The 12,976-nt window shown below is 43.0% G+C and overlaps 1 protein-coding gene across 1 annotated transcript; it reads left to right on the forward strand.

Annotated features, from left to right (window-relative positions):
- The first annotated feature begins 2,982 nt into the window (after positions 1-2,982).
- Positions 2,983-12,622, forward strand: LOC123084133 (uncharacterized). Its single transcript, XM_044505896.1, has 15 exons — positions 2,983-3,096; positions 3,209-3,289; positions 3,471-3,663; positions 7,223-7,330; positions 8,261-8,961; positions 9,072-9,242; positions 9,402-9,668; positions 10,099-10,696; positions 10,838-11,051; positions 11,147-11,327; positions 11,425-11,523; positions 11,748-11,882; positions 12,010-12,113; positions 12,224-12,296; positions 12,406-12,622. Exons 1-15 carry the CDS (start codon positions 2,983-2,985, stop codon positions 12,508-12,510), a joined length of 3,144 nt encoding a protein of 1,047 aa, XP_044361831.1. The 3' UTR covers positions 12,511-12,622.
- The last annotated feature ends 354 nt before the right edge of the window (positions 12,623-12,976 follow it).

Below are 12,976 nucleotides of genomic sequence, written 5' to 3' on the forward strand. Positions count from 1 at the left end.
TGCGTGTGTCGCCGGCAGGTGCACGTGGTGAAAAGGTATATCGGATTAATGAGGGGAAGCTTTTTTCCGGCGCTTTTGATTTAGCCGCGTGTGACTGTGCTGCGAGCTTCATTATTACCGCCTCCTCTCGCCTTCATCTTTGAGCTTCGAGATGCCGCCAACTCATCAGCTATTTTTAAGGTATCTTCAATTGTGACCCGTAAATTTTCTTCCGCAATTGTCCATAGACAAGGAGAATCAGTCCGCGGACACGAATATGAGAGGTGGCTATCCAGTCGTAGCCGCATATATTCAAAACATATGGCTAAATGAACCTACTAAAATCAGTAAGCAAGGCTACTAAGCACACCACCATGACGAAAGCCAACCTTCCACCAAATCTAAGGGCCAGCTTTTTGACGGCTTAAAAAATAAGCTGCCTCCTCCTCAGTTTTTTCGTAAGCTGACTCTCTCATTTATTAGGGTTCTGAACTAGTTATGTGATAACTAATTTATAAGTATCGTCAAATTTACGAACCGGTTTATTTTTTAATTTAAGGAGAGGCAGCTTATTTTTTAAGCTGTTCAAAAAAACTGGCACTAAGTATGCTATTCCATGGCGGTAGGCTGCCTTCTGCCAAATGCATGCAATGGCGGAAGCCAACCTTCTGCCAAATGACCGGCTAATTTGCTTAATAAAAAAATATTAATTAGCACCTTCCGTCAAATGAAATACACAATCTAGTACTACCTTCCACCAAAATGTTAGCTATCCGGTGCAATTAGCACAATGCATTATGCTAAATACTAGCCATCGTGTGCGGACACAGAGTACAAACGGTACGTGGAGGCTTTTTGTTGGTCAAGAAGATGTCAGGACTCCCGCAAAATTCCCTCATGTTTGTCTCCATTTTGCGGGAAAAAGTACGTCTGGACCGCGCCGCAGACCGATACAGGCCCGCGTTGGACGGCTTCGGCGGTCCGGACGATTGCGAGATATTTGCAGGTCCGCCTTGGAGATGCCCTGGGAGCATGGTTAGTATAGCCAACTGTTGGCTATAAGATGTGGCCATACCATGTATATCCATCACTTATGGTCACTCATACAACAAGGTTGGTTATAAAGTTGACTACAAGATTAGTATTTTTTTTCATATTTTCTTTATTTTTTTCTTCACATTTATTGCATCTACCTAGAAGCACGTGTATAGTATGGCTCTTGCATGATAGCCCACTCCCTTTATTTTTTTCATGTCTCTCTCCTTCAAATAGATAAAATTGCCATATAAGCGGGCTATAAGCCTACCATTGTACTTGCTCTTATTATACTACACTCATGTGAGTACCATGGCGTTCCCCTCTTTCCAAGAAAACATAACGCTCATGTGAGTAAAACTTTGCTCATCGTTGTTAAGGATTTATGTATGACACGTTCTCTTAAAACATAATAAGGCGCCAGGGGCCATTGATACCATGTGTGCCTTCTTGATATGTGCACAATGCAACTCTATAGTACTACACACTGGTTTGTAGGCACTTCGCACTCGTGTCGTCCCTCCCCGGGTCGACTCGGGCATTCCCCCTTAAACCCTAAGCGATGCCGCCCCAACCCTTCCCCTTCCTACGCCATCATCATGACCGGTGGTGTGGCATGTTGTGGGACCGATTGTTCGGCTGCGGTGAGATAGACGGCCGAAGACGTTCTTGAATTTTTTCGGTTCAACGATGTTGACACGTTAGGGTCCCGTTATGTTGGAGGTGTCGTCGATGTTGTTCTCGCCTAGTACCCGCCTGCTGCTCCAGGGAAAACCATAGGTCCGGTGATCTCGGATCGGATGATGACTACAATTGTGTGTTTTTCTCCCTTGGGGCATCATCTTGGAGTGCATTGGTTAAGGGGACCAATGGATGATGGCAGGTTTGCACTGCATGTCTCACCGTTGCCCTGCTTTTGGTGGTTGAGGCATCGAGAGGAGTGTGGCATCGGGTGGCGGCGATCCTTCATTGATACATCACATCACAAAGATGGTGTGTGGCAATATGCCAGTGATAATCACGACCTTGGTGGGACTGTGACATCTCTTTGTGTTTTGTCTGGTGTGTCCATATTTATCACGGTTAGACATTGGTGACAGGAGCGTGAAATTGTCAGATTGTCTCCAAGGTAGAATTTTGGTGGTGGCATCTTCTCTCGCGCCGTGGTCAATGGATCCACGACTGGATATTTACGACAGTAAAATTAAGTCTACATCGAGCCCTCTCAGCGATTGGCATTTCTGTCTATCTGTTTTCCTTATTTAGAGAATCTTGAGTGTTAGATCTGCTGTCTACCCCGGCTTCCATCACACTTGTAGGCCTCTTTTGGTTCATAGGATAGAATTATCATAGGAATAGGAATTTTGTAGGAAATGAGATGTCATGTATCTCAAATCCTATGAGTAGGAATAGGAAACGAGATGTCATTTGGTTGACACCAAAGGAATTTTTTCATTGAGTCTAGGCTCATTTTTATTTTCCTATGAAAGGTGAAGGATAGGAACCAATTCTATGTAGGAATAGAAATCTATTCCTATGAACCAAAGGGCTCTAAAGGAAAAAATCCTATAAGAATCCTATCCTTTAAAATTCCTATGAAATTCCTCCAAACCAAAGGAGGCCGTATTTTTTTGGCCCAACTGTCGTAAAGGGCGGCTACTCTACCGGAAAAATTTGAGCCTTCTGGTTATTTGGGCTTTTTCTCCCAGCCCAACGAACTAGCCCATTACTCGTGAAAGGCCCGCTTTACAATGCGCGTGTATATCACGTTCGAACCATATGCGCTTACATCATTTTTGATGGCTGCAACTGCTTGATGAGGATCAAAGTTGCTCTTTTCCTACCTTTTCTTTTGTTCAGTATATGTCTAGGCATAGCGTCGTCCAACGTCGGCGGCGCAGAGGCGAGGGCTCCTCCTTCATCGACGGCTCACCCACGCAGGCGACGGTTGTGTGAAACGATGACACCATGGCGGCTTCGGTCGTGAGGTTTCCCTGCGGCTGGAACGTCACCCATGATGCGTGCTGGATGAAGGTGGAGGTGGACCTGGCGGTCCAACCAGAGATGGGCGCGATTTTGCATGTGAAACCTTCTTGAGGTCAACCTTGGCCTGAAACGTCAACAATAGCAACCGTGGGCGTGGTTACCTTAGCGAAGGCGTTGTGGAGTGATTCGCGTTTTCTGTCTGCATTAGGGAACTCCAGATTCAGGCTTCCCGGATCGGATGATGGCGAGGTTCCTGCGCCGTCACCCACACGGGGGCATCATCTTTGGGGTACTACATCGGCTCGAGGGACAAGTATTTGGCTTCGGTGGCTGGGCGTAGGTGTCCGAATACTTCTCGTGCGGCGACCAAGGTGAAGCGGCATGTCATCTATAGTATCGACGACAGTGAGTTTTGGCCGCAAGGTGCAGCGAGGGCTTGACGCTGAACAACGTTTGATGTGTGCGCGCAGGAGGCTGATGCTGTCCAATGTCGTGGTGGGATCAGTGCATTGATTACTTCTGAAAATGGGAGTGTGGAAGATAGCAGAGACAGATTCTACAGCCTAGGCATGCGGTGCGCGCAAGGGCCTGCTAGACAGGTTGGAGCCGGCGGGCTGCTTGATGAGGCCACCGGATTCTTTTATGTGCGTGACATGAGGTCATGTCACATCATCAACCTTGATAGGGGGATACTTTAGGTTGATTTACGTATTTATTTTGTAGCTCGCTGCAGGCGGGGTAATTCTTTGTTTGGAAAAAAAGAAAGTGAAAAGCATCAGCACGTTAACGTCATGTGTCGATAAACAATGGAAAGTGGTAGACTAGCACTAATTTTGTTGTTATTCTCTGTTGCTGTCATTTGTGTATTTTTCTTCCCGAAAGAAGATTATTGGTCAGTTGTGATCTATGATGTGGAACTGCTTGATTTAGCCACCAATTTTTCTTCTCGGAAGAAGATTATAGGAAGCACCGAACTGATTTTTCCAGTTGCCATTAATCACTTCCTGAACAAGTTTGCTATTAAGCGTTTGGTCAGATGCAGCTTCAGAAAAGAAACGGAAGGAGTTTAGATCAGATCTGAAGAGACCTATGAATAAGTCTCAAAGGTGGTGTTCGCACATGAGTCGTGAAGTTCTGTTTAATTAACTCTTTGTTTAATGGAAGACGCATGTCCTTTAGGAACCGGACAGGAAGGTCGCTCGGGCCCTTTCCGACCAGCTCAACACAAGTGCACTGCATGCCCACAGTGAAAAAAACATGTTGCTTTTAATTTGCTGCATATTATACTCGTATTTCCGATATATTCTGAGACCTCTAGGTGCCACCCTATGTTTCTTCCAAAAATACTGATGCCACAGAAGATATATCTTTTTTCTTAGAATGAGTGAGAAGCTAGCTTGCCTAGGTTCCAAGTTATAGCTTGCAAATTTATTGACTAACACTGCAAAACTCAAAGCTACTCAATGGATTCTTGGTCAATATATACACGTCACCTACTAGTATTTTACTGTTGAGAAGCATGTGCAGAAAACAAAGACCTACTAGAGATCGTGACTAGCTTATGTGTGACTTTTTTTAGAAAAGGAGGATGACCCCCGGCCTCTACATCTGGGCGATGCATACGGCCACTTTATTAATTATTCTCACAAGACCTTACAAAGTGATACAGCAGCAAGACTAAAGCCACCGTCTAAGCAACAGATTGTCGCTACACCTATCCAGTTGATGAAGTGGCGCAGATAGCCTGGGCCTAATACCAAACAGGCATCACAGCCAAGCCTAACATCTAAGACCTGAGACCCCAACCTAGCCACTTGCCGGGTATGAGGCACACACTTATGTATGACCTTACTTAAGCATTAGAATCATACAACAAACACATTATTTTGTAGAGTGCGAAACAAAATGTGAGAGGCCGGATAGGACAAACTGCATGTACTCTAATAAGTGGTAGCAGTTGCTTGCCTATGATGCAAAAGTTCGACAGTGAGGCTTCAATCAATCATCGCTTAATTGATTATAATTTCATCAGTCGGGGCCCTTGATTACGATGATCAATTCATTTCGTGTCAAGTTGGTTAACCGGCTACTCTGACCGGTTAATCTCCCATTGTGTATCAATGTTTATATGCGTGATAAGAAAACGCAACAGCTGAATTAATTAATGTTGTGATGTCCCTACTAGATGACGCCCCGCACGTTGTTGCGGGAATATTTGCAATATATTTCAATGATACTGACTTTATGGAAATAAGAATATTCGGATAAATAACATGAGAACTAAAACTAAACATACATATGGTTTATTCTGTTTGATTATTGTATTTTTGTAAAATATTTATTAAATATATCATGCGTATTTGCATGTTGAGATGAACCTTTTTCAATGACTCATTGAAAGTTAAGGTGGACCTTTTCTAATGCATGTTGCTTGATGAGGTGTCACGCTTGCATGTTGAGAGAAATATGTTAGTAGGGGCTAGCTATTTAGATATAGAAGAAACCTTAATTTGGTGAATTACTCATCATTATATTATATTCCTATGGTATTTTTTTGTCATGGAACATGGTTTACAATATCATAGCACATACTACTATTTTGTCAAAACTTTTAAGTTAGATTCATATGTGCTCTATCCGTTGAAGTTATAGTTTTGTCACAAGTCAGATTTTTTAAATTTGACTTAGTATATAGTAAAATATGTCAATACGATACCAAACATATAATATGAAATATGTTTTAAGAAAAAAAAATCTAATATAACTTATTTGGTGTTTTAGGCCTTAATAGTATATATTTTTTTCTATAGACTTGATCAAACTTAAGTAAGTTTGATATATGACAAAACTAGACTTTCAAGTAATTCAGAGGAGGATAGGGTAAAATATAACGTGACAGCTGACCTGCACAAAATTCAGAAGCATATTCGTCGGGGTCTAAAGTAAATGCAGGCCATGAGTGTGAGTCGAGGTTGTCAGTTTGTGAAGTAATTCTTGGCCGATGCATGTGCAATGCTTGCCCATCACCCATTTGATTAAATAACCAGATACCAACATGAGACATATTGATATAGTGTGTGATGCAGATTGTATATAGAAACATCGGATGTGAAGCAATTTCGCAGTTTAAAAGTAATTAAAACATCCTTAGGGAAGAATTCTAAAAAAGTTATTTAATGAATGTAGTAAGAATTATCGCAAGGTCAACCAGAGGCTAAACGGGATGATATCTATGTCAAATGAAATAAACATGTTGATTATCTCAAGTAGTACACCAATATTCACGCGCATGGTTTGGTCGATTGGTAAGCGTAATTGATAAGCATTTTTTTTGCGGGTAAAAGGGCAGCCACTTTATTTTACGTGGCAAAGACATAAGCATTTCTTCTTTCTTGTGCAAAGCAAAGGGATAAGCATTTCAACGTGTGGCGACTGCATGGCAAGTCAAAAACGCCATGGAAATAACTGCTCGACCCATCCATATCCACCCAACCCATCCACCAGACACACATTCACGTCGAACAACGACACATCGGGAAACCATCTTAATGTTATCCATGGACTCCTTCGTAGCTAGTACTAGCTGGTTTTCGTCATTGCTTGACTTTTCCCGCAAAATCCAATTCAAATCCAATCCAGTCGTGGGGTCCAGCAGGCGAAGAATGCGAGAGGTCTGTGTTGGCAGCTTGGCGCCAAGGGCATCGTCTTTGAGCCATTTGGGCTCAGCTTGATCCGACGGAAGAAGCATGCGCACCGTCAGTCTCTTTCTCTACACTTGCTCTGCCGGCCGGCCGGACGTCGAGAACCTAACTGTTCCACTACGTATACTCCTACTATCTCCGTTCGGATTTATTGGTCCCCTTTAAAATTTGTGTTAGTTTTTGATTAAATATTAAACTAACAAAATATTAATGCATGTTAATAAAAATTACGTCGTTGGATTCGTATTCGAACATAGTTTTCAATGATATAATTTTTTTTTGTCATGTGTGAACATTTTGTTAGTTAAATTTATGATCAAAATTTGATATAAAATATTAGGGAAGTGTTTGTGGCCGGTGCGCTGGCCGAACCGTTGCGCCGGTCGCGCCCCGTGCGTACGATCTGTTTTTTTATCCAAGGACACCGTTGCGCCACGTGTTACCTTTTTTTTTAACGCGCTCCTAGTTATCCCTTCCAAAGTCATTTTTGCTGCATCCGATCTATCCTTCGTTTCGAGCAGGGCGAGCGCGGGCGACGTGCTTGTTCGCGCAGGGCGACGGCGTCGGCGTCGGCGGCGGCGGCCCAGGGCGGATCTCCATTCTCCGGCCATCTATGGCTCCCCCCGATGGTAACTCGAGCCCAAATGCTTCCATTTTCGTTGTTTCTCCCCCCTCCCCCGTTGGATTTAGGGTTAGGGCGTCGCTAGCCGCGGGCCGCCGCCGGCACCGGCGCGGACGAGGATGGCGTTTCCGCGGTCGAGGGAGGCGGCGGGGTGGCGTTCCCGCGGGTCCAGGGAGGAGTCGGGGTGGCGTTCGCGCGGACAGAGGCAGGGGCCGGGGTGGGGTTCCCGCGGGCAGAGGGAGTTGGCGCGGCGGTGAATCATGGTTGCCGATCTGATCTGGTGCGGGCAGAGGGAGTTGACGTATTGCAAATTCTTGTTTCAGTCATACGAGCAACTACTAAAAGATTCATTAGATTGGTGGATTTGGGTATGACTCTGGAAACAGACTTTTGTGGCCAAAAAGTTCTTAGATGTTTTGCTTAGGCCCTACCCAGTGGTTGGCCAGAAGAAAAATCCCCGTGCCACTGCACTAGTATATCCCTGGTTATTTTTCATTGACAGAAGAGCTTGAATTGCTAGTAATAAGAACCAGCGGGATTGCATGATTAAGTTCTTTCTGTCCGAAATTATTTCTCGTCGCTGATTCTCTGTTGCAATGGTGTCATTTTTGAGATTTCAAACACTGCAAAAAGGGGAAGCTACACTACAGTATAATCGAATTGTACAAGTTTGGTGATTTTTAGTGCAGCAGTCTGAATGTAGATTGGGGAGAGAATATAGTTTGAAATCAAGCTTGGCAGATAATGGTCCTTACTCGTTTTCTTAATCATTAGCCGGTGTTTGGTTACGGAAATACACATGCTGGCATTATGTACCTTTTTGTGGGAAGTTGGATTTGGGATTCGATAAGGCAAGAGCAGGCAAAATGTTTCTTTCCTAGCTTCTGATGGTACGGTTTTATGGTTTTATTGACTTGTGTGTTTTCCTTTTTTGTAGACGTTGCAGGTAACTCTGGTGAGAATGAGGGGAGTAAGAAGGCTAAGAAGAAGATTAAGAAGAAAGGCAATCTATGTGGCTTTAAGTCAAGGTTTAACTCAAAAAGGCTGGCTCAGATTGGGAAGCAAATATCACCGGAAAAACAGAGAATCATAAGGGAGGGACCGTTTGGAGACTTGTTGGACATCCGGTCTTTCAAGGTGCCCCATGAGCTCATTGAGTTTGTTGCGATGAACACGAATCACGTACTCTCTGAGTTCAAACACAAGAACAAATCTATCACCTTCAGCAAGCTTATGGTGAAAAGGATTTTCAACGTGCCATCCGGTGATAGACCCGTGAAGATTCTAAAGAAGAGTGATGAACATGATCTTCGCAACATTTACAAGGAGGGGAACAGGGCTCCAATCGCCCATGTTGTCAAGTTGCTCACTAGTTGCAGTGAGGAGGACGTGGATATGATAAATAGGACTTGGGCACTCCTTGCGTTGGCAACAGTTTTGTGCCCAGGCACGGGCAATATGGTGAACCTTGAGTATCTTGCTTCCTTGGAAGATATGTCTTTGGTGCATGAGTTCGCTTGGGATGAGCACTTGTTGGCACGAGCGATGGAGGAGGTTGGAGTCTTTCAAGAGAAGAAGAGGATGCAAGCAAACGCAGAAAAAGAGTTCCAGATTGCTTCATGCCTCCCCATGTTAGCGGTATGCAATGCAACATTATGAAATACCTCCATTTTTTTCCCTTTGCTGCATGAAACCTTCATGACTTTTATGTTTTTTGTTGGCCAATGTCCTTTTTCCATCCCATGCAGATCATATACATGGATCATGTTGATATCCCGGCGGGCCTCCCAAATGAGCATGCTATTGATTATTCCGTGCCGAGGATACGTTTTGTTTGCCAAAAGGATTTTGAGTGGCTGGATAAAGTTGACAAGAACAAGCTCACTCTTATCCAACCTTTCTACGGGAAACACACCCATGTAATTTTGCTACATCCCGCCTATGTATTTTCCTTTTGTCAATGGAGTATTAACACCCCCCTGTTTTTTGCTCATTGAATTTGCATGTAGCAATCTTTGCTTTTCCAATTAGTTTATGGCAGCCTTCTTATTTCCGCCACTCATGTTTTGTTTTCCTAGATCCGGAGTTTGTGCAACACCCCCTATGCAGCACAACTTGTGGGACAGGAAGTTGGTGCTGAAGCAGCTAGTGGGCAGGGAGGTGGTGCTGAAGCACCTAGTGGCCAAGGAATTAGTGGCCAAGGAAGCCAAGTTCAAGGTGCTGAAAATCAAGCAAAGAACTCTCAATCAAACGAGGCTCAACAAAATGTTGATGCTGAACCACACCTATCATCATCGCTGAACGAGTGGCTGCAGCAATCATTCCCTAGCATGCAAGATCTAAGGGTACATTTTCATTTCCTGTTTAGGCTTCACATTATTTTTGTTATATCAAGTTGCAAGTTTATATTTTTTATTTTGCTGCATCCTTCATTTTGATGTGCTACAACCATGTTTTGTTTTTGCTTCATATGTGGTTTAAGTTCATACCTACTAGGCTTTTTTTGCTACATCCATGTGTCTAGTGTGCTACAACTACCTTCTGTTTTTGCTTCATCCAATGTTATAGTTTTGCTACATCCATATCATAAATCTGCTACCTACATACATGACAGTAATTTGCTACAATCACACTCTTTATCTGATACATAGTAACACAGTAGCATACCTACTTGTTTTCTCGCTCCATCCATACCTCTAATGTGCCACACCCACATTTATGTTTTTTACATCCACACATGTGACTAAAATGTACAATAATTGGCTTTTGTTGTAGGTACCAACTCAGTTTCAAATGCTTTACGACAAGCACAAGGGTATTTTTGCAGCGGAGGTGGATGATGTTGTAGGCAAGTTTGGACAGTGTTTAAAGGGATTGCAGTGCAGCCGGATGGCTGCCCTCCTTCGCGATGTTGGAGATGCCGTCACAGCTACCAGTGAGCCCAACTTCTCCTTCGAAGCACCTATCATGGACGAATGTCGCGGAAAAGAGAATGATGCTAAAGCTGCAAATGATGGCATTGGTGCTCAAGCTCAAGCTGAAGGTACAACACCTAGCATTAACAAGGATGAAGTCACCGGATTGAAGCAACAAGTAGCAACCGAGGCTGCTGAAACTCGTGAGCAACAAATAGTGAGTTTTGAGATGGAAGGGAACGTCTCACCTCACAGCCCCCCACTCTTCTATGATGCACCCAGGAGTGCGACAGCTGGCATTTGGGACGACGAGCCATCCTGTGAGTTGTTCCCAAAAGGCTCCGAAGACTACGAGATGATGCATTGCACGGATGAGCCTATAACCAAGAAAAGCACAGTCAGCCCCATATTTGAAAACATCCCCGTGTTCCCTGTTCCAGACGATGATGACAGCCCAAGTATGCTTCCTTCATCCTGCATCATTTCTTTTTGTTTTTCTCCATGTCATTTATTTTCGCTACATATGTGTGATTGCATCAAATTCTCTTTTTTGTACAATCCCTTGCAAAACTCATCCATTTTTTGTTGCTTTGCTGCAGCTCCTAATATGGTCGCTACAGAAGAGCATTTTGTTGAGGCAAGCAGTGGCCCTAGCACACATGACAAGAACACTAGGAAGAAGAGGATGGCCAAAGTTCCAGCGGTAAAAAATACCAAGGCAAAGAAGCAAAAGGTTGATGCAGCTGCAGCCATGTATGAGAAGTATGTAAAGCATGGGAAACCATTGAGGAGATCACATGCCAATGAACAAGTGTGAGCTACCTAAGCCCTATCTCTTGTTGCTTTCTGTTTTTTATTTTTTTTCTGCTCGAAACAAATGATTCATTTGGTTGCATCTATGGTAACAGGACACCTTTCATCAAGATGGGTGGATTTTACATTGGATACAAGAAATTCCTGGTATGCTTCAAGCCTCGTGGGGATATGAATGATGAGGTTATGTCCCTATGCATCGAGATGAACAACATGACATCCCGTGCAGCAAGTGGTACGAATCGGAAGAAATACATGTTCTCAGTCCACGCGGGGGTAAGTTTTTGCAGAAACAAGCAATGCTTCATTCCTTTTTTCTTCACATTTTTTGTTGCAACACACACTAACCATTTTTGTTGTATCCTTCAAGTAGATGCTACTAAAACAAGACCCAACAACCTTCCAACCAGCAAAACTCATACCCGAGCTTGAAAGGGCTGTGACAAAGTTCAAGGCGAATAAATATGACCTCGTAAGTTTCCAGAGAGCCTACTTTTGTTTCGCACCACAAAAAACTCTGAAAATATGATCCAATGATGTAGCATTTCTTTTCGAAACATATGTAGCAATTATTTTTGATGTTGACAACATCTGTTTGAAACACATTGTAGCAACTCTAATTGATGTTGGAAGCTTTTTTGCACATCAGTTACATGTGTCTGAGTCCCCTTTTTGCCTTTCTTTTGTGCTTTCCAGCTTTTTTTCACAATTGTTCATGATAAGCACTGGATAATTGTTTGCGCAAACTTGCTATACAAGCAGTGGAATGTATTTGACTCAATCCATTCAAAAGGAAAACAATCTCCTTTGAAGAAGCAAGCAAATAACCTGGTAGGCTCATGCTCTCTTTTTTTAAATTTTCTGTTTGAATTTTGCTTCATCTACATAAATGCCATGTTGTCATCTTCACACACCTTATCCTTTTTTTCAAACTTTTGTGTGTGTTTCTTGGTGGTAGATCACAAACTTTGCAGCCCTCGCACAAGAGTACAGCCAATTCAATGTCGATGTTGGATCCTTCGCCCGTGTTGACCTAGAGGATTACCCAAAGCAAGATAACCTGTGAGTTTTCTTTTTGAATTTTGCTTCAATCATGTGTTCCATTTCAACATTCTTGCTTGTTTCAACTTATGCATCGGAAATATGAAGGAGAATTTTTTTTAATCTCACAGATGTGATTGTGGCTTTTTCGGGCTCAAATATGTGGAGAACTTTGATGGGAAGTCAATGAAAGAGTTCAATCAGGTAATTTCTTTGTCATTTTGTTGCAATCTACTTTCCTTTTTTCAATACTCATGCAACACAAGAATAATTAGTATCATACTTGCTTAATTTTTTTCATTCATTTTTACAGGAAGACGTGGCGCGATACCGCATGGATGTGGTGCACAACCTTTGCACTCACCCAATGAACAATGCCCCAATGGAGCGGGCATTCAATGAAGAGTTGGCGGCTTAATTTGCGGGAGGGTTCAAGACGATCAAGCTCGTTTTCTTTCGTTAGGTCTAGAATCATGTCTGAGGTGGCAGCGTTCTGATAGTATTAGAGTAGTGCGCGTTCATATGTACCCTAACGATAACTTCGGTAAACATGTTGTGTTCTTTTTTTGGTATGTAAACCGATGATAACTTGATCTCTTTTGGATGAAGCATTTCTCCCGTTCTTTAATGGATGTGATCTTTCTGCTTTTGCCAACATGATCATGCATTTGACACCCGTTTATTGTTTTGCTGGTTATGAGCTTCATCCATAGAAGTTTCAAGGGAATCTCTGTGCAATTTTGTCACAGTCAAATTGTTGGAAGCTTACAAAAAATAGCTACAACCTTCTGTTAGATTTGTTGCATGGCAAAAATCTACATTTTTACCTGTGATTTTTTTGCTACATCCCCTGTGATTTTTTTGCTGGAAGCATAATGTAAATA

The sequence above is a fragment of the Triticum aestivum genome, chromosome 4A, assembly GCF_018294505.1.
Source record: "Triticum aestivum cultivar Chinese Spring chromosome 4A, IWGSC CS RefSeq v2.1, whole genome shotgun sequence".
In the NCBI taxonomy this organism is placed as follows: domain Eukaryota; kingdom Viridiplantae; phylum Streptophyta; class Magnoliopsida; order Poales; family Poaceae; genus Triticum; species Triticum aestivum.

Bases quoted from the DNA above. Each gene is read 5' to 3' on its own strand.
- LOC123084133 (XM_044505896.1), top strand. From the start codon at position 2,983: ATGGCGGCTTCGGTCGTGAGGTTTCCCTGCGGCTGGAACGTCACCCAT. The intron at 11,524-11,747 runs GTAAGTTTCCAG...TGTGCTTTCCAG, and splicing joins AGGCGAATAAATATGACCTC to CTTTTTTTCACAATTGTTCA. The intron at 11,883-12,009 runs GTAGGCTCATGC...TCTTGGTGGTAG, and splicing joins AGAAGCAAGCAAATAACCTG to ATCACAAACTTTGCAGCCCT.